The following is a 25,382-nucleotide window of genomic DNA, read 5'->3' on the forward strand; positions in this document are numbered from 1 at the left end:
CCCCAGGGGGTTGGCCTCCAACGTGGTGCTTTGCTGTTTCTTAGGCCAGGGTTTCAGAAGATTGGCCGTGTGCAGTCCAGCAGAGGAGCTTGTGGTACATGGAATGTCTGCTGGCCCTGACTCTTGACTACTTCCTCCCAAGTGCCAGGGTGAAGGGCCTGGAAACCACACCTTTAATGGGCTTTCCAAGGAATGTGTTTTGAAAACACTAGTTGAAATAGTTTGTTAGCTCACTGTACTTGCTGTAATGACAGTGATTTATTCCCCAGGTGATTCCAGAAACTAATCTGTAAATGGCTCGTCTTTTCCAGAGTGCATAGAACGAATCCCATGGATTGCTCCTGAGTGTGTTGAAGACTCTAAGAATTTGAGTGTGGCTGCTGACAAATGGAGCTTTGGAACCACACTCTGGGAAATCTGCTACAATGGCGAGATCCCCCTGAAAGACAAGACACTGATTGAGGTGAGCAGTCGTTTTCCATAGTGTGAGCTGAGTGAGGACTCCTTGGATGCTCAGGGTCATCTCGGTAGTTATCAGGAAGTCTTAGGTTGAGGGAAGAGGCGTGCATGAGTTTAAATCTCCTCCAGGGACTTACAGGCTGTGTGACCTGCAAAATGTAACCTAACTTCCCCGAGCCTTGGTTTCATCATCTGTAAATGGGGATAAGTAGTAACGACTTTGGATGTAGGGTGCTTCAGATGTAGGAACTCAGTGGATTGTTACAGTCTTATTTGCCAAGGTTTGTGGAATTAACACAGAGATACAGTTCCAACTGTGCATCAGGCATTGTCCTAGGTAGAAATTCAGGATAAAATAGACACAGCTCTTGCCTTCCCTTGAGGATCTTAGAATGGGGTAGGAGAATTTGGCTAGAATAGCAGTAATGATTTTACAAATGTTATCTAAAACTTTTTAAAAATGCTGTCACCCAGGAACCTAGCTCATTAGGTAGGGCAGTGCCATTACCTTCATTTTACAGGTCAGGTAGCCTAGGTAGAACGCTTTGTAATTAGTGTGCAAACCAACAGTGTTCTCATAGCTTTGTTTTGCTTTGTTAATTTTGATGGTACTATGTTATATAGTATGTAGATTGCATTATGTAGTATGTAGATTGGATACAGGGAGTCCAAAACACACACCTGGGTTTCTCAGCGAGAATGTACAATAGGTGTTCCTCTTTCACATTTATTTGCAGAAAGAGTGGAAACTCTTAAACTCCGAAGGGACAAAGTAGTACAGATAACAGAAAGGACCACTGACCCTTACTCACTGATCAGATGCTTGGATTGTGCTTTGTGTTTAGGGAGGCAGAGAGGAAGTGATCAGAATCCAGGGACAGTGGCACTTCAGTTGTCTTGGGGAACTGCTGCGCGGTTTCCCATGTATTCTGGAGCGTTGGGAGCATGGAGAGGAATGACTGGGAGATGGGTGGGAAAGGTCGTTTGTGGTCAGATTGTTTGAGACCTGAATTCCAAGCTGTGGAATTTTACTGGGGGTGAGATGGGATGGTGAAGGGTTTGGGTGGAGGAGTGAGGTGCCCTAACAGCAGCTTGGGGACCGTGCCTGCTGACACAGTGGCTGGATGGGTGGGCAGAGGAGATATAAGGCAGGAGATATAAGGCAGTAGGACTCCTGCGCGAAGGCTCTCTGTGTTGGGATGTTTAGCCTGGGCTTTTGGGAAATTGATTTTAACTTCTTTGGAAAAGAAAATTCAGCATTGCTTATTGTCAGTCACAATTTCTTGAGTACCTGCTGTGTACCCAGGGCTGAGCAGCACACAAGGTGGAATTAAGGAAGGGCTGTGCCTTTGAAAATAAATAGACTGCCTCCGCCCAGAGTCCCTGCTTGGCTGAGATGGTTTTCTCGCCTGCGGTACTGCAGCAGGGAAGGGTGGGTGACTCTAGAGAGGCCAGGACAGCTGGCAGCTCCTTAATTCCCTCCACTTCCTCCTGTTTGTTTGGGTCCTACTCTTACCCTGCTGCAGAACCCACAGGTAGCAGGAGAGAAACAAGTGCTCTGGGATTCAGATATAGGCTGAAAAACTATGGTGCAGTGATTTTAATTATTAGAATCTGAATTTTCAAGCAATAAACACTTGAAAATTTGGGAAACAAAGAAAGCTATTTAAAAAAAAAAAAAGCAATCACCAGAAGCCCAAGTCACACCTGGTCACTACTAACACTTGGGCAGATTTGTCTTCTAATCCATTTTGTATCTTTTAAACAAAATTGGAACCATGCTAAGTATAGTTGTATGCATTAGGAGTACTTACATTTGTAAATCTAATTTACATAGGAGATGGTTAATTGTTTCACTATTAACCAGTTTCATATTTGTTGTTTTCGAATTTCTGATGTTCTAATTTTGTAGGGAATATCTTTAAACATAAATCTTTGTTTATATCTGAGTCATTTGGTAATCGGAATTACTGAGTCAGAGGGTTTGAAGAATTTGAAGATTTTTATGCATACTGCCAAACTGTCTTCCAGAAAGACTACATGACTACCGGAATTCAGCTGGTTTGGGACCGCCTACCCTCCTTGAATTTGGATTATTTTAAATTCGGGATTGAGATATTCCCCAAACTGGAATGAAGCAATAGCAGCCCATGTTTTTTAAATTTACCTTTAAGCAGACCTGTTGGGAATTCACTTAGGGATTGGTAGCTCTGGGGCTATAAGGCTTGTGGATGGTTCCTTTCGTTTTTCCCATGTGATCCTCCTCTTTACAGAAAGAGAGATTCTATGAAAGCCGCTGCAGGCCAGTGACGCCATCTTGTAAGGAACTGGCTGACCTTATGACCCGCTGCATGAACTATGATCCCAATCAGAGACCCTTCTTTCGAGCCATCATGAGAGACATCAACAAGCTGGAGGAACAGAGTAAGATTCCCCTTGGGCTGTAGTTTCACCAAGACCAGCCACTGCCTGGAGAGCAGGTTGGGAAGTGGGGGAAATAAGCTGGAACTGAGTGGCGGTCTCTCCTTTGTAAACTTGTTTTCTTTTCTGTTAGATCCAGACATTGTTTCAGAAAAGAAGCCAGCAACTGAAGTGGATCCCACACACTTTGAAAAGCGGTTCTTAAAGAGGATCCGTGATTTGGGAGAGGCAAGTTGCACTCCAGTACTCTACTGACCACATCAATTTTCACTGCATAGAAAGTCACTTTCCATTCTCTCACTGTGGGTCAGTTTATGGGATCGTGTCTGATTGTGGTGTTGGGTGTGCACACAGGACACAGAACATCTCTCTCCAGAGACTTGGTTTTCCTCTAAGGGACAGAAAAGGATGGAAGGGGAGGGGGATGGGGGAATAGGTATAAATGTGTAGAAATAGAAAAACCCTTGTCTCTGACTTTCGGGGGCATGTATATATCCTGTGAGGCCGCTTAAACGAGGGATGCCAAAATAGAATATAATCAGCTTTTTCTTTGGACTTTGAATGGTGTCTCTTAACAGTTAATGTGACCAGAGAAGCTACTGGGATTACTGCTCTATGCAGATTTTCTGTAGTTATGTAATAAATAGACTGCCTCATGTCAGGGCTGTGCTGGCATGTACAGGCCCTGTGCCCTTCAGTTTCTCACAGCCACCCTGAGGCTTTATTACTACTGTTCATATTGAGCAGCTCGGAACACTCAGTGACTGGGCCAACATCACCATCGAGTGGCTTTGCTGCAATCTAATCCCAAGGCTTCCCAAACTCCTCATGCATGCTCTTCAGCTACACTGAGGTGCCTCTCGTACATGGGTCCAAGAATGCCAGTTGTCCAGCATGTCTAGAAATAATCTTTATTTCCTTTCAGGTTAGTTCATGGAAACTGGGGTTGCTAAATTGGTTCACTAGTAAGTGGAGATGGGAAGAGGCAAGCAAAATAGGTGCTTGCTACCTGCACTATTAGGCTGTGCTGTCCACACCTGGCCCTTCTGGGAATGGCAGTAGGAACAAGCCTCATCTTCTAAGTATGTCTCGCTAGTCCAGGCTGGGGCCTCTCTGATCTGAACACATGCATCTTCCCCTCTAGGGCCACTTCGGGAAGGTTGAGCTCTGCAGGTATGACCCTGAGGGGGACAATACAGGGGAGCAGGTGGCTGTCAAGTCCCTGAAGCCTGAGAGCGGAGGTAACCACATAGCGGATCTGAAGAAGGAAATAGAAATCTTAAGGAACCTGTATCATGAGAACATTGTGAAGTACAAAGGCATCTGTACAGAAGACGGTATGCTGTGTGAAGTGGGGTTAGTCTAGAGGCTGGAAGTGACCATCTGGGGTTATAGGAGTGAGAGCTGTGCAGGTGGCGCTCCCGGTCTTCCCTGGAATGCCTGGACACACCTGCCACTGCCCCATGAGCTCTGGGGCTTTGAGGTTGTGGGCACTGTGAAACCCCTCAGCTTTAGGGCTGTCAGGGAAGCTGCTCAGGCTCTGAATACCCACTGGGGACCGGACTTCACCCATCCTGGTATTTTTACTTAGGGCACTTACACCATCTGAAACACATGCCCCCCCCCCCCCCCGTCTTATCCAGTACTAGCTCTAGCTATGAGTTCCTTTTCTAGTTGCCTAAATCAAGTGACAGGTATTTATTAACGCGCATCTCTTTTGCAAGCCAGCACAATACTTAATTTTAAGAAGTTTCATTTGCCTGGTGGTTCCCGAGGACTGTTTTGTTACCTCTTGAGTGCTGATGACACACGTGCTGCTATCCCTGTTCACTACCGAGGATCCGATGCTCTGGGGCTTATTAACTAGCTTACAATTAAGGGGGGATGGGGAAAATACTTTAGAGCCTCTGTTTTCACGTCCTGTACCCTGTACTCACAGTTCCTTCATTTTTCGTACCTCAGACTGATGGGTGCTTTTTTAATCCTAAACAGGAGGAAATGGTATTAAGCTCATCATGGAATTTCTGCCTTCTGGAAGCCTCAAGGAGTATCTTCCAAAAAATAAGAGCAAAATCAACCTCAAACAGCAGTTAAAATATGCAGTTCAGATTTGTAAGGTAAAGAGCATGTGAGATTAAAATCATTTTACATTATTTGGATAAAAATTAGTCTCCTAAAAAAGTGAACTGATAAGGATGCTGGGCCCCCCCGGTGGCGCAGTGGTTGAGCGCCGGGTTGCGAAGCTGCCCGCGGCCTCTGCAGCTCCGGTTAGATCCCCGGCTGCTCCCCGGCCACCGGAGGAGGGTCCCACATGGCGCGCAGACCTCTCCTGCCGCCCGCTGCTCCCCTCAGCAGTGTACTTCGGTCCTTCTGCCTGCTCTGCTCCCCACTCTGGCTCTGGTGAATTCTCTCACCCTCCCGCGCTTCTGACTGTACCCAGTGCTTGTATAAATAAATAAATAAATCTTTAAAAAAAAAAAAAACTTTAAAAAAAATTTTTAAAAAAAGGATGCAGATGTAATACGTATTTCATCACCTCAGTTTTCTTATTCTTGGTAAAAAAAAAAAAAGGCAAATGAAATGACGTTTGTACTTTATTATGTGGCAGTGGATAAAAAAATAACAATTTGAACTGACATGCTCTACTTAATTCCCTCAGGGAATGGACTACCTGGGGTCTCGGCAATACGTTCACCGGGATTTAGCAGCAAGAAATGTCCTTGTTGAGAGTGAACACCAAGTGAAAATTGGAGACTTTGGCTTAACCAAAGCAATTGAAACTGATAAGGAGTACTACACGGTCAAGGACGATCGGGACAGCCCTGTGTTTTGGTAACGATCGATCAGGTTTCATCAGGGGTTCATAGAGTTTCTGCTGTTTCGATGGGCCCTTTTTAGCCAGAGTGATCTCTTTTTTTTTCCTGCCTGAGCTAAGTTTGGAGAAGATTTAAAATATTGTTCATCTGACAATGCCTTTAAAGCTCTTAGCACCTCCTGGTTAGAAGGCCATGCCCTGACTTCAACCCTGCTCAATCTGGAGAAACTACTTAAGTTCTCCCCCAGACCCATAAAAACAACCAGCACTGGGATGTACATCCTGTATGGATACAACATGCATCTCTCCTACTCAGGGAGCCTAAATCTATCAAATAAGCATTGAGGCCCTACTTTGTGCCAGGTACTAGTGAACTATTGAGCAGTTTAATGAATGAGGCAGCCAGTTTGGTGGTACTGTAAGAACAGTTCAGACTTGTTTTTTAAATCCTTCAAAGACTCTTGGGAGTATATGGAGATGGCTGGAAGGCATGTGTGAGTAAAAGGAAAGAGCAGTGGTCATCCCGGGAATGGAAATCAGCTTGATGTGGCTAGATCATGAAGAGACTTGAAAATAAGACAGAGCACTGGAAGGTAAATTATGGAGCTAGTACTCCAGCCCAAGAGTTTTAGGGTGCCTCTGAAATAAAAGGGTGCAGGATTAGAGCCAGAAGTCTGATTCTGCCAGAGCTAGTGATCGTATGAACTAGGCCAGTGATTAGTATGATGACAGCAGGGGTTAGAAAAGTAGATGGGGACAGAAGTATTTAGGAAACTGGACATGGTTTTCTGGCTGAGTTGGGCAGTTGTTGGGGCATCACTCACCACAACAGTTGACATTAGAGGAGGAGTATGCAGTGAAATCACTGCTGACTCACTCAGAGCCATCAGGCAAATAAACCAGGGGCGAGTACCTGCTCTGTGGAGTGAGGAGCAGAAACATGAGGTGCTGTTGTGTGGGGGCAGAACTGGACTACTGAGGGCGTGGAAAGGCTGCATGTCAGATGCATCCCCCAGCAGCAGATGTGCATAGTGTGGAATACCAATACAGCCTAGACTACTCTGAAGAAAAACTGAATGGGTGACTTCCTGAGTTACTCTGTAATGTTTATTGGGATAGCTGTCCCAGGAAATGAAGGTCTGTTCTTTCTTTTAGGTATGCTCCAGAATGTTTAATACAGTGTAAATTTTATATTGCCTCAGACGTCTGGTCTTTTGGAGTCACTCTGCATGAGCTGCTTACTTACTGTGATTCAGATTCCAGTCCCATGGCAGTAAGTTTTCCTTGTCTCCCCGGAATGTATGTATCCCCCTGCCTTGTAGGTGTATTACACTGGAAAGACACTTTCCACCTAGTTGATGTTTTTAACACTTACCTTTGTAGCTCTCTCTAGTCTTGGTTTCACAAGTAGCCCGAAATTCTGATGACAAGGGTTCTCTCTGTGGGCAGGCTCATGGAATAAGGATGGATGCCTTATTTATTCCTAAATGAAATCATTCTCCTTGATGAGGCTCCTTGACCAGGCGGGGTTGGTAGAGTCTGAATGATTACAGACTGATCATTGAGTGCTAATAAGGATTTTGGACTTGGATTTAATACTGCTAAGGACAAAAGCATGTTTATTTCCATTTCTAGAAATCTTCCCTCATTCTGTATGCTAATTTTATGAATGTGTGAAAATTAAAAACATTTTGCTTGGTTTTCTTTTAATAGTTGTTCCTGAAAATGATAGGCCCAACTCATGGCCAGATGACAGTAACAAGACTTGTGAATACATTAAAAGATGGAAAACGTTTGCCTTGTCCACCGAACTGTCCAGATGAGGTATCTATGGGCCACTCTACAGTGGTAAAACTCAATGATTCCTAGCTTGAGTTAGGGAAAGGGGGGGTAAAAAGCAAAAAAATGGTTTTGTGAGAGGTCCTCTCTGGGAAAATGACAGGTATACATTATGTATAACCAAGGATTGCCTCCCATTGTAGGCTTACCTTAGTGCACGTTTTGACAGCTCCTTATCGTAACAAACACAAGAATGCAGTTTACATGTATCTATGCTAGGTAGTAATAGCACTTACGAGTTTACCCTTTCGGTTAAGAATGAAACCACCATTGTGGGAAATTGAGTCTAAACGACTTCACCCATAAACAGTGCCCTGTATTCTTTTTGAAGGTCAATTAACACATTAGCGTCTCAATTTTAAAATACCAAAGTGTAGTTGCTGTATTTTTTCTTATGAGATACGCTTGTTGTCTACTCTTATTTTTTTACAGTTATACCAACTTATGAGAAAATGCTGGGAACTCCAACCGTCTAATCGGACAACTTTTCAGAGCCTTATTGAAGGATTTGAAGCACTTTTAAAACAACTACCATGAATGGCATTCAAATTCCACCGCGCATCAAGTCATCCTCCCTCCCTGCCCCTCAGGAAATACTTAAGCCATTTAAAAAAATTTTTAATGGAAAAAAGTTGGTATTCTGTGTGAAAAGATACCTGGGTCAGACCCATGTGTAAGTACTACTACTTTTCATTTTGGCACCAGTAGCACACTCCTCTTGGAAAGAAGATACGACCATTTTCTCTGGTTTACCAACACAGTTACTTATCAAAATGGGATTTTTCAGACCAAAACTCTGAAGAGGAGGATTGCTTTTTCCCCAGCTGCCATTTTTTTGTGGCACCTGCCCTCAAATTTTAGTGTCTCTACAGTGCTAGACCAGTCATTCTTGAAATAATAGATGAGTGTATTCCTGTCACCAGTAGGACTTCAACTTTTGTTTCTCCAGTGGCTTATTAGCTCCTGTCCTCCTCTTGAGAAATCACTGAGCTGTCCCCAGGGGGAATAGATACTTTGCTGCATGATGTTTAATTTTTGAAAACTGTGCCAGTGCTTTCCTAAACAGCATACCATTAATCAGAATTGATTCTGAGACCCTGGATGCTATAATATGTGCTTTTAAGAAATGTCCATGTATATCCTTTTGTGACTCTACCACTTTGGAGCGAGCTGTTCCAGTATTGGTTTGGGATGCTGTCTACAACCAGTCAGAATGCACTGTTCTTAGAGCGTTTCGTACTTACCATAAATACTTCCCATCCTTCTTCAAAGAGACGATTACTATTTTGACCATCACTCTATGGCACAAAACTTGCAAGACCCAGCTAGATGCACTATGGGGTTCAGGATCCACTAGCGTTTTTCACTTTCTTGCAGGTTGACCAACATTGTTTCATAGCTTTACCTTTCAAAACCTTTAATTGATTCAGTGGTGATAAACTTGCCATTTAAATTTGTCCAGTAACCCTGCATCACCAAGGTCTCTTGTCTGTGTCAAACCTGTGGCCACTCTATATGCACTTTGTTTACTCTTTATACGAATAAATGTACTAGAGACTTCACATGCATATGCCTTTTAATATTAAGATTTTGTTTTCAAAGCATTTCAAACAACTTGTTTACATAGAAAATACGGGGGGGGGGGGAGGGCCTGGGAATGGTCCTTAGTATTACCACTTGATTTGTACTTAGCTGTTCAATGACAGTGGGGCACAGACCTGTACAAATGGCAGATCCAAAGAATCTTTTAGTTCCTTCAACCTCTTCCTACTTTCCTTTGATTTAAAATCTACTGTCACAGAGGTGTGACTAAGCATTGAAGAGGATTAATTCAACGGGAAAATTGGAAGGAGAAAGCAGAGCATGGAATCATCCAATTATTTACTGAGTCGTACCTATCCACTACTTACAGGTAGTATATGTCTTAGAAATTACCTTTTAGTTGTCATTTTCCAGTAGAGGTGAATACATGCTTACACCAAGTAAAATTCTTTACAACATACACCAGTCTTAAACTTCATAATTAAAACAGGATAGGTTCCTTAGTAAGTCTACCAATTTACAAGATATTTAATGATCTCACTTTGGAAGTCTCAATGACCCCAGTCCTTTTAAACTCTTTAAAATCTCATAACAAGGCACAAACTTAGCAATTTTCTGATGGCAGAGTCTCATGCAACTACCAAGGTCTTCAGGAAATGGTGATGGAAAGTTATATGCAATAAACAATTCTTTCACATGTAAATTGAATAAGAGACAATGAGGTATAGCTTATCAGCTTAAAATGGTAATAAATAGTTACTTCCTAAGACTGCTTCAGAAGGGACGCTAATATTATAGAAATGCGGGGTTTGTGTAATCATGCCATGAGGAAACAATGAAACTTAATATTTCTTGCCACTTACAAATACGTCGCAGAATTTAAAGGTTTCTCTACAAAGGAAATACCTTACGCTTTGCAGGTACTGTGGTCTCTCACACCTATTCAGCTCTACCATTGTAGCACAAAAGTAGTTATATGAAAATGAACTTCATCATCATCCAGGGAAATTTTCTGCACATATACTTTTCCAACCATTTATAAATGTAAATATTTCTTACCTTGCAGGCAGTACACAAACAGGTAGAAGACTGAATCGGCCCCCAGAGAGTTTTGCCAAACCCTTATAATTAATTTCCCAAAACTACTTAACCTTTCTTGTTTCTCTCAAAAGGTATAAATCGTAAATAACATTAAAAGTACAACATCTGTACACGGGTATACCTTGGATGTTGTGACCATCACTCTGCATTTGGGTTTTATACTGTGTGGGAGGTTAATAATTTAGTTTGCTTGTAGAGTATCTTTATAACATTAATTACCATCACTGCCTTTTGTACTGGCGTGCTTAGAGTTGTAGGAAAAGTTCTGAAAATCTATAAAGGAGATTACCTCTAGTGAAAGTAAAGTGAAATGTACATTGGCTTTACAAGAAATTCATTCTTCTAAGGCTTAGGAAACAAGAACTGTTTCCTATTTATTGCTTCAAACTTATATATGGTGTCAAAATTATTCCTAGTCCTAAAACTAGGAATAATGTTAATTTCTCCCAATGAACTGTAAGTTAATACCACATTAAGATGCATCTAATTCTAGTGGAAAATGTCCTCAATTGACATCTCTTATTGCTACTTATTTTTTGGCAGTTCTGCCTGCTGCACAACACAGTTCCTTATGGGAAATTACAAACCCGTATTTAAAGGATATGGCTAGTTTGAATGTAGTTAAGGCAGCAAGGAACAGCAGAAATACTGCAGAGAACCTTATGAGGCTATTGGGTGAAAACTTAACTCAGTATACGCGCTTCTTTTTTAAGTAGGTTTCCATATAATACGTTCCTGTGCCCTGAGAATGCTGGTCAACAAATTCTACTGAACCACCTTCTGGGGCAGAGACGAGATAAGAGGAGCCTCGCTTTTCATTTCTTAAAGATGAAACCTATGAAAGAAAGAAAAATAAGTCACCACTAATGCTAAAATCTAAGTTCAATATTGATTTAGTATTCAAGATTCTTAAAAGGCAATGCCACTTCCAATTTGGTATAAAAATATTCGTTTGTTAAATAAGTCTGTTAAGTTTTTACATCACAATAACTTACAGAACTTAAGACAGCCTGAGTACCCTTTGCACACCAACATTTTGGGAAAGAAAAAAAAGACACTGATCGCACTATTGATACGGAATCATAAACACCAATAATGCTCCAAGGAGAGTGTGTGACTATAATGTCAATGAAAATAGCAATTGTAGAAAGCAATGTGAACTCAAACTTTAGTTGTAGAACACTCACCTGGAAAACATGTTGAAATGCAGACTTTCGGGATCTACCCCAGACACGCTGATATTTAAGTGATCATAAAAAGGGCCTAAATGCTCCTCACCAGTAATCATAGCAATCACACTAAATCAGATACACAGCATAACCCCGTGACCTAAATCCTCTAATTTAGTTTACAAATAGAATTCAAATTACTTGTTTTTATTTATTTTTTAAGATTTATTTACTTATGCATATAAGAGCTGGGGTACGGGCCAGAGATGTGGAGGGGTGTGTGTGAGAGGATTCACCAGAGACAGAGCGGGGAGCAGAACAGTGATTGACTGAAATACACTGCTGAGGGGAGCAGCGGGCAAGACAGGAGAGGTCTGCTGCGCCATGTGGGTTGCTCCCTGGCTGGCTGGAGATTGAACTCCTGCTGCAGAGGCTGCGGATTGCTTCATAGTGTGATGCTTAATCCTTTGCGCCACCAGGGAGGCCCGGATTACTTGTTTCGGGTTTTTTTTTTTTTTTTAAAGATTCATCCATTCATTTATACAAGCACTGGGCACAGTCAGAAGCACGGGAGGGTGAGAGGACTCACCAGAGACAGAGCAGGGAGCAGAGCAGGCAGAAGGACCGAAGTACACTGCTGAGGGGAGCAGCGGGCGTGGCAGGAGAGGTCTGTCACACCATGTGGGACCCTCGCTGGCGCCTAGGGATCGAACCGGCGCTGCAGAGGCTGTGAGCAGCTTTGCAGTCCAGTGCTCAACCACTGCGCCACAGGGGAGTCCCCAGATTACTTGTTTTTATTTTTTTATTTATACAAGAGCTGGGGTATAGGCCAGAGTCGTGGGAGAGTGAGAGGATTCACCGGAGACAGAGCGGGGAGCAGAACAGGCAGACAGACTGAAAGCACTGTTGAGGGGAGCAGCGGGCAAGGCAGGAGAGCTCTGCCTCGCCATGTGGGATTCTCCCTGGCCGGCCAGGAATCGAACCAGCACCGCGGAGGCTGTGGACAGCTTCACAGCGTGGCACTCAACCGCCTGCACCACCAGAGAGGCCCACAGATTCCTTGTTTTTAAAGCAATGCTCACAATTTTAAAAACTAGTCAACTTTAGAGACGACGGGTAGTTGTACCTCCTTGTATGTAAGGTAGTTCTCAAACACTGATATTAAGAGCTAAAGCGACGTTAACCCAAGATGGTAAGCTAGGAAGCTCCCTCCCATGAATGCACTGACTGTACAGCTACATGTGGAACAAGTTCCTCTGCAAGAGACTGAAAAACTCGCAGAGTGCATGGCTAAAACATTTGTGCCATGAACTCTTAACTTGTCGTTTCTACTAAGGACAAACTACACCTAGTTTAGAAGACCAGTGACACTTGTGTCCATGAGATTGAAAACCTAGGAAATCAAATTCCTAAGAGCACTCCTCTCTCAACTTTTCTCCAGAAGAGGTTTACCTACATACTTTAAAAGCTACTGCTTGAGGATCAGGCTTCTAACCTAATGGGTAGAAGCTGGCTGTGCTCTTCCCCAGATAACAGGGGATTTGGAGGACACCTTTTTCCAATACTGTACGCCACTAAAATCTCCCCTGAAAGAGCCTGCAGCCAATAACTCAGTTTTCATGGCTGCCACATAAGGGCTGGTTGCTAGGTCATCTGATAGCCAACATACATCCATGAGTCCCAGAGGACTGCAGTAAACAAAAAGCCTAATGGCTTTATCTTACACCCCGCACCCCCTAATGTCTATATGGCAGGCGCAGCAGGAACAGGTGAAGGTGCCCATCACCATTTCTCCCTGGAAGGGGTTTAACTACATACTTAACTCTGCTTATGCCTGAGAGTCTAATGAGTCTGCAAGGTCTTAGCACACTCTTGACTACTGATGCTAGCAGTCACAATGACAGAAGTTTAAGATACAACCGGGACGATCAAGGCTCATCTTCTATATGACATCACTCTACCAACACTGGTGTAGGTGGCTATTTTATCTAATACGTAGAAACCAACAAAGAGAATCAAGGAAAATGAAGACACGGCAATATGTCCCCAGCAAAAGAAGTAACTATCCAGAAACAGATTCCAGTGAAACAAAATAAGTGATTCACCTGATAGTGTGCAAAATAAAGTCACCAAGGTCAGTAGAACAAGGCATGAACAAGAGAATGTCAATGGAGACGAAGTATTTTAGAGTGCCAAACAAATGAGAGCTAAAGAATACAAATACCTGTATGATATAAGCACAATAACTGAATTGAGCAAATGGAGGTCAATAGCGGGCAAACACAAAACCAGGTCAGTGCATAACTGATCCAATTAGAGTTGCAAAAAAAAAAAAAAAGGATAGTTTATGCAGTTTAATATTAACCATCAAGTAGATAAATATACACATTTTAGGGGTTTCAGAAAGAAAAGGGAGAGCAAAGAGCTTGTTCAAAAAATTAATGTCTGATAACTTCCCCAATCTGGGGAAAGATACCAAATCCTCAAGAAGCACCAAAAAAGATAAAGAGGACCAAACTGAGGCACAAACTGTCACACATTAAAGACAAGGAGAAGCAAGAAAAAAGCAACTGTCACATAAGGAAATCCTATTTTTCAGCAAAAATTATCTAGACTAGAAGGGATGACATGTTCAAGGTATGAAAGAAAACACAAACTAAGACTGTTCTTTAGAACTGAAGAAACTGTTTTTCTGTTTGCTTTAACAAAAGCAAGGAGGAGCTTCTCACCATTAGACTGGCCTTCTATGAAATGTCTTAAAGATGAAAAGATGATGAATATCAGGAAAACAAAAGTGTAACATGCACTGGGGTAAAGACAAATTCAGGGCCTTTCTGGTGTTGCAAGGGGTTAAGCACCGCACTATGAAGCGGTCCACAGACTCTGCAGCACAAGTTCGATCCCTGGCCTGCCAGGGAGCTACCCACATGGCACAGCAGACCTCTCCTGTCTCGCCTGCTGCTCCCCTCAGCAGTGTACTTTGGTCAGTCTGCCTGTTCTGTTCCCCACTGTCTCTGGTGAATCCTCTCTTCCCCCGCATCTGTGGCCTGTACCCCACCTCTTGTATGCATAAATAAATCTTTAAAAAAAAAGATAAATTCATAATAGTCTAATGTAATGGTGGTGGGTAAATCATAATTATATGAAAGTTAAATGACAAAATTACTATAAAATATCTTAATGGATATGTAATATAAGGTACAAACTGATACCACAAACCAAGTGCAGGTGTTGGGAAAGCTTTTCTATGCACTGGAAGCTGTCTAAGACTAACTTTCATGTCATGTGGTAACCACAACAAAAGCCTAGGTGTGTGTATATATACGTATGACAAAAAGGAATCAAGCATATAACTACAGAAAATCATTAAACCACAAAGATCTCATAAAGAGAAGAAGGAACAGGAATGACAAAACCACCCTAAAGTAAGTAGCAATTTTAAATCCACACGTATAATTACTTTAAATGTAATGGGCTAGATTCTCCAACAAAAGACATACAGTGGCTTCTGATTAAAGGAAAAAAAAAAGTCACGCTCCTACTGTATATATTGGTTACGAGTCTCATACCACAACTTCTAAGACATTTACACAAAAAGTGAACAGATGGAGGAGATAATCCACACACAAGGAAACCAAAGGGAAGCAAGGACAGCCATACTTAGAAAAAATAAACTTTAGTCAAAGAATGTAAGTAGACAAGGAAGTTATTATAAAAGAAGGGTCAGCTAATCAAGAGGACATAATTGTAAAAATCTCTGAACCCAAATTAGGAGCAACAGTAATAGTTCTGAAAGGAGAAATCACAATATAATAATGGTAGGTTACTTCAACATTCTACTTTCTTTCATTAATGGATAGACCATCCGGACAGAAAATCAAAAACAATTAACATTAAACTATACATTAGACAGACCTAACATATAGAGAGACATGATCTATCATGGAGAATGTTCATCATAGGTACAAAACAAATCAATAAATTTAAGAAGACTCAAGTAATAGCAAACATCTTTTTCAACCACAATGGTATGAAGCTAGAACTCAATTACAAGGATAAACTGGAAAAAATCAGAAATGTGTGAGCAACATGGCTCTAGAAAACCCAGTATGTCAAGAAATCAAAAGAAAAATGAAAAATTATCTTGACACAGGTGAAAATGGAAATCCAAATCAACATATCCAAACTTACTGAATGCAGGAAAACCAGTTTTAACAGGGAAGTATATAGTGATAAGTAACCTATTAAGAAAGAGCTCAAGATGATTTTAAAAAAGAAGGAAACTAAGCCCAGAGCTAGTGGAAGGAAGGAAATAACAAAGGTTAGTGGAAATATGAAACAGTGACTAAAAAGATCCATGGAACTAAGCTGGTTTTTGAAGAAAAATTAGATTCACCAAGAAAAGTTACAAACAAAAGTGTAGACACCACTATGAATAGTTACATGCAAATTATTAATACTAACTTCTCAAACTTTTACAAATATAGGAAAGGATACTTGTAAATCATTTTATAAAGCCAGCATTACCCTGATACCAAGTCATGGAAAGCACATTACCAGAAAAGAAAATTACAAGTCATTCTCTGATGACAACAAAAATGCAAAAATGCTTAACAAAATATTGGCAAACCAAATCCAGCAATTCATTTAAAAGGATTATATACCATGATCAAATGTGATTTAATCCAGGCACGCAAGTATGGTTCAACACCTGCAAATCAATACATATAACACAGCAGATTAACCAAATGAAATAAAAATCACAACCTCAATAGAGGCAGAAAAAGCATTTAACAAAATTCAACATCATTCATAAGAAAAACTCAACAATGTATGTACACTTTTTTCTTGTTTCACAATGGGGTTTTGTCCCACTAAACTCCTCATAGGATGAAAATGCCAACAGTTTGTAGTACCAAGTTGAAAATGTTGACTTGGAGTTGTGGCTCAATGCTAAGGCTCAGCACCATGAGAGAATATTGGATGGACCATGGTTTCTATCGAATGCGTTACCATTGTCAGACCACCATAAAGTCAAGTATTTCAAGTCAAACCATTGTTAGGAACTATACATACAGAAGGAATGTATTTCAATATAACATTTTACATAATAGCAAAAAGCTGAAAGCTTTTTCTCTAAGATCAGGAATAAGATAAGAATGGCTACTCTTGACAGCTTATCCAACTCTGGACTTTGGAAGTCCCAGCAAGAGCAACTAGGCAAGAAAAAGAAAGACCTCCAAATCAGAAAGACAAAGTTGTGGGATATAAAATCAATATACAAAAATCAGTTGCCTTTCTAAATACCAATAATGTATTAGTGGAAGGAGAAATTAAGAAAACAAATACATTTACAATAGCATCAGAATAATAAAACTTATAGGAATAAAGTTAACCATAGGGTCTAAAGACCTGTACACTGAGAACTGTAAGACACTGAAGAAAGTTAACTGGAGAAGATACAAATATGGAAAGATATCCTGTGCTCGTGGGCCGGAAATAATATTTTTTTTAAAAGGCCTCCATGTTACCCAGGGCAAACTACAGATTTAACACAATCCATATTCAAAATTCCAATGATATTTTTCACAGAAATGGAACAATGCTAAGAAGTGTGTGGAATTGCACAATATCCTAAAGAGCCAAAGCAATCTTAAGAAAACAAAGCTGGAGACATGGGCCTTCCTGATTTCAAACTGTGGTACAAAGCCACTGTAATTAAAATATGCACTGACATAAAAAGACACACATAGATGAATGGAACAGGACAGCCTAGAAATAAATTCATGCTTATATGGTCAAATTACAGACAGATGAGCCAAGAATATACAATGGGGAAGGGACAGTGTTTTCAATAAACAATGTTGGGAAAACTTGACAATCATGTAAAAGAATGAAATGGCACCACTGTCGCTATACTATACACAAAATTCACTCAAAATGGATCGAAGACTTGAATATAAAACCTGAAGCCATGGAATTGCTAGAAGAGCAGGCATTTAATAAGCTCCTTGAAACTGGACTTGGTAATCATGTTTTGGATTTGACAGCCAGAGCAAAGGCAACAAAAATTAAAATAAGTGGGACTACAGCTAACTAAAAAGTCCCGCACAGCAAAGAATGCAATCAACAAGAAAAAGCAACCTACCGAATGGGAGAAAATATTTTCATATCTGACAAGGTGTTAATATCCAAAATATCTTTTAAAAATACTTTCCCTTTTATTTCATATTTACAGGATATAGACATCCATTCCTTCATACACTACCTACAGGTAGCAAAAGGCTGGCTGTTGTGGGGTTATCTAGACAGACAAAACTGGAATTGTGCCTTGCAGGAGTTCATATCCTGGGAGGGGAAGTAAGAAAAGCATGAAACCTAATTCTCAAAGGAAAATGTCACCACGCCAAAAGAGAAACAGGTGAAGTGCTAAACTAGCTTTTTCAGAGAAGAGAAAATGGGAAAGGACGAAAGCTGAAGCGACAGCATTTGAGTTAATATTTAGAGGCGAGGTCAGGCATAGATAAGCGACAGGAATGACCCTCTAGAGAAGGAAATGGCTGAGCAAGGGCAGATGGCAGGCAGGCGAGGTCTCTGATGGGACACGTGCTGCTCCCCGAAGAGAAGTGGCAATGAGGCTGAGAAGGTAACTGTCCTCAGTCAGGGGCTGGAGCGCCAGGCTAATTACTATAAACCAGGAATGATATATTTGATCTTGGAATTTGGAAAGATTTATAAGCAGCTCCATAAAAAATGCGGCCTGTGGCCTGGCGCAGCGGTTGAGCGCTGGGTTGCGAAGCTGCCCGCGGCCTCTGCGGCGCCGGTTCAATCCCCGGCTGCTCCCCGGCCACCGGAGGAGGTCCCACATGGGTCCCACATGGCGCGCAGACCTCTCCTGCCGCCCGCTGCTCCCCTCAGCAGTGTACTTCGGTCCTTCTGCCTGCTCTGCTCCCTGCTCTGGCTCTGGTGAATTCTCTCACCCTCCCGCGCTTCTGACTGTACCCAGTGCTTGTATAAATAAATAAATAAATAAATAAATGTTAAAAAAAAAATGCAGCCAGGGAGGACACATGTGGCCAAACACAGATTTTGTACAGTTCAAAATTCTGGTTAAAATTTTACATGAGACATACAGATGAGAAAGAACAAAGTGGTATACTGTGAAAAATCTGAAAAATTTGAATAGGCATTTATGCATTCCTAAGACTAAAGAAAGGCATTTAGAGAAGCTATAATACTGCAATTGTGTGTCTAATATTCAACCAAAAATCAGAGCAACAAAATAACCAACCACAATGTATTTGGTGATGTATAAATTGATTAAATGTAATGATGATGATAGCCAACAGCACATCATTAACACCAGCCCTGTGCCATAGGCACAGAAGGAATTACTTCCATTGAATAGACGAGAAAACAAATGCTCAGATAACTTCATGGGACTTGGTCAAAATCAGCTAATAAACACTGCAGCTGTGAATCCAACTCAATCCTCACCTCAGTTTTTTTTTTCTTCATTAAGCTGCCTTAACTTTTACAATTCACACATTTTGCACACATTTACTATGAAAATCATTTTGTAGATATGCAGTTACTCTTTTATTTTAGATTCAAGAAATTATTTTATCAAAGCAAATATTTTTACCCAGTAATAGATGGATTTATTGGTGAATTTTACCCAAGTGCATTAACACCAATCCTTCACAAACTATTCCAAACATTAGAAGATGAGAGAACACTTTTCAACTCATTCTGTATTGCTTTTATTTTTTTTTTTATGATATATAATACTATCAGAAATTTAACTTTTTTTTTTTTAAGATTTATTATTTATTTATTTATTTGTACAAGCACTGGGTACAGTCAGAAGCGCGGGAGGGTGAGAGAATTCACCAGAGCCAGAGCGGGGAGCAGAGCAGGCAGAAGGACCGAAGGACACTGCTGAGGGGAGCAGCGGGCGGCAGGAGAGGTCTGCGCGCCATGTGGGACCCTCCTCCAGTGGCCGGGGAGCAGCCGGGGATCGAACCGGCGCTGCAGAGGCCGCGGGCAGCTTCGCAACCCAGCGCTCAACCGCTGCGCCACCGGGGAGGCCCCATTCTGTATTACTTTTAATATCACCTTGATACTAAAACCATCGACCATCCAAAGAAAACTACAGACTAATATCTGTTCATTATGTCACCTTCATTATGTCTATAAATATAGATATACAAATCCTCAACAAAACATTACCAAAAACCAATCCAGCATGATAAAAAAACGATGCCATAACCAAATGTGTGATTTACACATCAATATGAAACATCAACATATGAAAATCAATCAGTGTAATACACCATATCAGTAGAACAGAGGGCAAAAATGACATCAGCGCCGCAATAAAAAAAAAAAAAAGACAAAATCCAACATCCTTCTGTAATATAAAACAATGAAATTCACAATACTTAGCCCAAAGCAAATATTTTTATCTTCAGGTAACTATACCCTTTATTTCCATGTAAATGAAGATGAATAACAATTTCACTTTTTGACTGTCAGTTTAATACAGTGCATCTTAAGCTTAATTATTAAACTGACTTCAATAACTGGCTGAAGGCTAGTTTGAAAACTCTTAAAAGAATCGAGAAAATGGAATCTTGAATATCCCTGACAGGGCCATCCCTCTGGGATATGTTAATGTTGATAGTGATTTTTAATTAGATTCATATACTGCCAACCCAAATTAAAAATACTTATTATTGGGCCTCCCCGGTGGCGCAGCGGTTGAGCGCTGGGTTGCGAAGTTGCCCGCGGCCTCTGCGGCGCCGGTTCGATCACCGGCTGCTCCCCGGCCACGGGAGGAGGGTCCCACATGGCTCGCAGACCTCTCCTGCCGCCCACTGCTCCCCTCAGCAGTGTCCTTCGGTCCTTCTGCCTGCTCTGCTCCCTGCTCTGGCTCTGGTGAATTCTCTCACCCTCCCGCGCTTCTGACTGTACCCAGTGCTTGTATAAACAAAAACAAACAAATAAAGAAAGAAAGAAAACATGCCTCTATATAAAAATAAATAAAAATAAAAATACTTATTATTAATGCTCTTCTGAAAGGAATGCAACCAGTTAAGATACAGTCATCTGACCACACAATCAAATTGCTTCTGTAAAGATTTTGCCTTTATCAAGGATTCCTCAGTTCTTACCTTTACCCAAATAAGCCCCGCTTTACTTTTTCTAAGTCTTTTCTTTAGCGAGGTCAAATTGGATGGAGAACCTGAAATGAACGACTGTACCAGCTTCCTCTAGAATCTGAATCCAATCCCTAATACAGCACTTTCTTAAGAGTTTTCAAGTTCACCTTTTAGACATACATGAGTTTTACTTATCTTTTCTGCATTAAACATAGTTCATTTCTAAAACTTTAAGTACAATTTTCCCCCTTATGTTTTAAAACCAAAATGCTGTATTTTGTGGCATTAAATGAAATAATAAAATGCCTCTTCCTCGTACATAGACATGCAGTGATTTTTTTCAACTTCCTTTTTTTAAAAAAGATTTATTTATGCATCCAAGAACTGAGATATAGGTCAGAGCTGTGGGGGGATGAGAGGATTCACCAGAGACAGAGCAGGGAGCAGAACAGGCAGATCTACTGGAATACACTGCTGAGGGGAGCAGAGGGCGAGACAGGAGAGGTCTGCTGTGCCATGTGGGTTAGCTCCCTGGCCAGGGATTGAACTTACACTACAGTGACTGTGAACAGCTTCACTGTGCTGACATTTAACCCTCTGCGCCACCAGGAAGACCCTGTTTTCAACTCTCATATTAATCTCTATGAAAAAAATTAAGTTTTTTGCCTTTCTTCACAAGCAATGTCAAGTTTTACTTTGAATTTAATGACTGATCCTCAAAAATGTGATCACTGAACCTGAATAACTTCAGTATACCAAACTATACAAATTACATAAAGTATAAACATTTTAAAAAAAAACAATACATAACATTAAAATTCTTTTAAAAATCAGAGAATGTTAGAGTATCAATTCAAAAATGCCTTCATATTTATACTGTATACGATTCCTTCATTGATACTTTTTAACATTTAAAAAATTGATTTGGTTTGTAAACAAAAGATTGTAAAATAATGAGGATAACTAAGTCTCAGAAGCTGTCTTTTTTAATTCCAGTTTTTAGCAAAATAATAGTATTTAAGTTAATTATCTAACATTCATATTATCTGTGGTCCCAAAATTATTGTTTAAGAGAATTTTAGGTTTAAAATTTATTATATATATATATATATATATATATATATAGTGTTAATGTTTGTCATAAAAAATCTCATGATTCTATGTATGGGGGGGGAGACACACACTTTTTGGCAAGTATCTCCATTATTTGCCCACTAGGTGGCAGCATTAGACTCTATAATGAAAAGACCGTTTCATCCAGGCCTTTTTGCTCATTTTTTGTTTTTGTTTCCTCTTCCCTCATCACATCATTTTGACATTCTATGCTTGATTCCCTGCAACAGGCAGTCAGCTTCCTGGCAGGAAAGACCCCTGTAACCAAGCGCGACGTAAAACTTCAACATGCAAGTGGATGGTACTCTTCAAATGACAGCTATACCACATGACAAGGGTCACAATTTCTATATTCATATCAAGTAGCTGAACATTTCTTATATTATTCTTTACATAAAACTAATCACTATGTCACACTGAAAGATGCTTAAGAGAAATTCTGGTCTATTTTACTAAAAAAAGGGAAGGGGATTTTTTTTTTTTTTTTTTTTTATGTAGAAGAACTGGGGTGTAGACTAGAGGTGCAGGGGGTGAAAGGATTCACCAGAGATGGAGTAGGGAGCAGAAGAAGCGGATCTACTGAAATACATTGCTGAGAGGAGCAGTGGGCAAGACAGGGGAAGTCTGCTGTGCCATGTGGGTCACCTCCCTGGGAGGGGATTGAAGTCCTGCTGCAGTGGCTGCCAATAGCTTTATAGTGCTGGTGCTTAACCCCTTGAGTCACCAGGGAGCCCCAGATGTCTTATTTTTGACGGATTATAATTTACTAGTAGATTTAGGTGTGTAATGAACCATAAAATGACTCAAAGGCTTCTCCCTTAAGATGGCTTTTCCTAACCCTCTGACTCAGATGAACTTTTTCTCTAGCTAACAACCTAACTTCAAACTCTGTACACTGAAATGAGACAAGGTTATACAGCTAATCATAAAGCTATTATCACTGCTAGAGTGCATATAGCAAATTTTTAAGTAACATGTGGTTTATCTCACTTGGCATGTTTTTAAGGTTCATCCATGTTGTGACAAGGATCAGCATTCCAGTCCCTTAGCAGCTAAAGAGTATTCCACTGTCTGGATATACCACGTTTTAAAAAATTCATTAAGTAATTTGATTAATGAATCATTTCTCTTTTGACTTACGAATATTGTTAAGAAAAATCATGTACAAGTTTGTGTATGGACAATTATTTTCAATATGTTGGGTATGTATGTAGTTCTACTCCTACATCAGATGGCAACTGTGTTCAACATTTTGAGGAGCTGTCAAGCTATTTTCCATAGCAATTGCACCTTTTTATACTCTCCCCAACAATGTATCAGGCAGCACTTTCTCCAGAGCCTTGGTAATACTTGCCATAATTCTGTCTTTTTTTAAAAAACATTTATTTATTCATGCATACAAGAACTGGGGTACAGGCCAGATGTGTGGGAGGGTGAGAGAATTCACCAGAGACAGAGCAGGGAACAGAACAGGCAGACGGACCGAAAACATAGTAGGGAGGCCCCTACGTGTTATTTTAAATGGCCTGTGTTCAACAACAAAAAAATTGGACATGCAAAGAAATAAGAAATTGTGTCCATAAATGGGAGGGAAAGCAACTAATAGAAACTAGCCATAAGGTAGCTCTAATATTGGATTTGCTCTAGACAGAGATTTAAATATGTAAAAAATAAAAGGAAACCACAAAAGAACTAGAAGTATGAGAACAATGTTTCATCAATCAAAAAACATCAGTAACAAAACATATTATAAAAAAGGACCAAATGGTAATTATGGATTTGAAAACTACAATAACGAAATGGAAAGTTGACTTGAGATTTACAGGTAGAAGAAAACCAGTGTAGATGAGAGCTCTGTTGAGATTTTATAGTCTGACAAAAAGAATAAACAATGAAAAGACGGAACTATGGGGCCTCCCTGTGGCACAGGCGGTTGAGCTCTGGGAAGCAATCCGCAGCCTCTGCAGCACGAGTTCGATCCCCAGCCGGCCAGGGAGCAACCCACATGGTGCAGCAGACCTCTCCTGTCTCCCCGCTGCTCCCCTCAGCAGTATACTTCGGTCAATCTGCCTGTTCTGTTCCCCACTCTGTCTCTGGTGAATCCTCTCATCCCCCGCATCTCTGACCTGTACCCCAGCTCTTGTATGCATAAATAAATCTTTAAAAAAATAAAATAAAATAACATAGTATTACAACTCTGGAAATCAGATTACAGTTGCTTTCAGAATTTTTTATTGCTGTTTTATTTTTTAGTGGCTTCTGAATAAGTTATATTTAGCCTGTATTCTTTGCTGTGTATGGTCACTGAGCGCTGCTCCATTAGCTTAGCGGTCAGCTAATGACTGCAAAGAGAATCTGTGAAACACACAAAACTGATTAGTCTCTCAGACTTTGCTGAGAGCCTATGTATATATGAGAGCCTATGTATAAGGGCCATGCCTTCAACACCCAGCCAGTCAATTGAAACTGCTTTTGCCTTTACGTGTGAGAATTGAAGGCCTTCTGGAGTCTTTTCCAAGTGTGTGCACAGTCCCATACATGCACACAACCTTGGAAGAGTCCCAGGAATGTGTTAGAGTATTTCAAAGCCCCCATGGGCCTCAAATTCCCCAGCTTTTCCTTTAAAGCTTTTTGGCTAGCCTGTTCTTTGCCTTAAAGGTTATCTATTACCTCAGGCCATCAAAAAGTTAAATAATTTCTTTTAAATATTTTTTTTTAAGATTTATTTATTTATTTATTTATTCATTCATTCATTCAAGCACTGGGTACAGTCAGAAGCGCGGAGGGTGAGAGAGTTCACCAGAGCCAGAACGGGAAGCAGAGCAGGCAGAAGGACCGAAGTACACTGCTGAGGGGAGCATCAGGCGGCAGGAAAGGTCTGCGCGCCATGTGGGACCCTCCTCCGGTGGCCGGGGAGCAGCTGGGGATCGAACCGGCACTGCAGAGGCCGCACGCAGCTTCGCAGCCCAGTGCTCAACCGCTGCGCCACCGGGGAGGCCCTCTTTTAAATTATTTTCAATACACTCTTCTGGAGAAAAGCTTTTCACACTGGGTTCTGAGTAAGGTCAAATAAAAATAGCCTAGCAAGCCAGAGTCTTTCAAGGAATCAAAAGAGAGGTCAAATAAGGATGGTAATCTGGGAATGAGACTTTATGGGAGCTATAACACTTTCCTGTCTCTCTGGTGGCTTGCCAGCTTCCTGATGATGGGGTATTGGAAACAGGAACGGAACAGTAACAGAGTTGGTTAGAAGACCTATAGCTAGTTGTTGTTACAGCCATTTTTTCGTGAATAAACAGTCCACAGATTACTGCCAAGACTGGATAAATTTCAGAGTTTCCAAATACAGTCTATGAATCCAACATTAACTTGATCCTATAACCAGACAAGAACAGGACAAAAAATGAAAGTGTAGACCAATATCCCCAACGAACACAGATGCAAAAAATTTCAACAAAATACTAGCAAATCGAATTCAACAGTAAATTAAAAGAATTATACACCTAAAAGTGATACAAAGATGGTTCAACATATATAAATCAATAAATGTCACATTCTACATCACATCAACCAAAGGGACAAAAATCACTCTCTATACACAGAAAAAGCTTTGACAAGAATCAAATTTCATTTATAATAAAAACTGTCAACAAAACTGGTATAGAAGGAACATACCTCAACACAATAAAGGCCATATGTGACAAACCCTTACAGTTAACTTCAGACACAACAGAGAAAAACTGAAAGCATTTCCTCTAA

At 40.7% G+C, this 25,382-nt stretch overlaps 2 protein-coding genes across 4 annotated transcripts in view; one reads left to right on the forward strand and one right to left on the reverse strand.

Annotated features, from left to right (window-relative positions):
• Positions 1-9,124, forward strand: part of JAK1 (Janus kinase 1) — a 131,055-nt gene extending 121,931 nt beyond the window's left edge. For both annotated transcript variants that reach the window (XM_037498876.2, XM_054691324.1), the window contains 9 exons: positions 312-463; positions 2,733-2,883; positions 3,014-3,108; positions 4,025-4,217; positions 4,873-4,997; positions 5,540-5,712; positions 6,851-6,968; positions 7,409-7,519; positions 7,967-9,124. In XM_037498876.2, the coding sequence (XP_037354773.1) occupies positions 312-463; positions 2,733-2,883; positions 3,014-3,108; positions 4,025-4,217; positions 4,873-4,997; positions 5,540-5,712; positions 6,851-6,968; positions 7,409-7,519; positions 7,967-8,071 (1,223 nt within the window). In that variant the 3' untranslated portion in view covers positions 8,072-9,124. The remainder of the gene's footprint in view (positions 1-311; positions 464-2,732; positions 2,884-3,013; positions 3,109-4,024; positions 4,218-4,872; positions 4,998-5,539; positions 5,713-6,850; positions 6,969-7,408; positions 7,520-7,966) is intronic.
• Positions 9,084-25,382, reverse strand: part of RAVER2 (ribonucleoprotein, PTB binding 2) — a 71,911-nt gene continuing 55,612 nt past the window's right edge. For both annotated transcript variants that reach the window (XM_037498878.2, XM_037498877.2), the window contains exon 12: positions 9,084-11,012. In XM_037498878.2, the coding sequence (XP_037354775.1) occupies positions 10,866-11,012 (147 nt within the window). In that variant the 3' untranslated portion in view covers positions 9,084-10,865. The remainder of the gene's footprint in view (positions 11,013-25,382) is intronic.

Source organism: Talpa occidentalis, unplaced genomic scaffold (genome assembly GCF_014898055.3).
Source record: "Talpa occidentalis isolate TD23 unplaced genomic scaffold, MPIMG_talOcc4v2.1 talOcc4.9, whole genome shotgun sequence".
Taxonomy (NCBI): domain Eukaryota; kingdom Metazoa; phylum Chordata; class Mammalia; order Eulipotyphla; family Talpidae; genus Talpa; species Talpa occidentalis.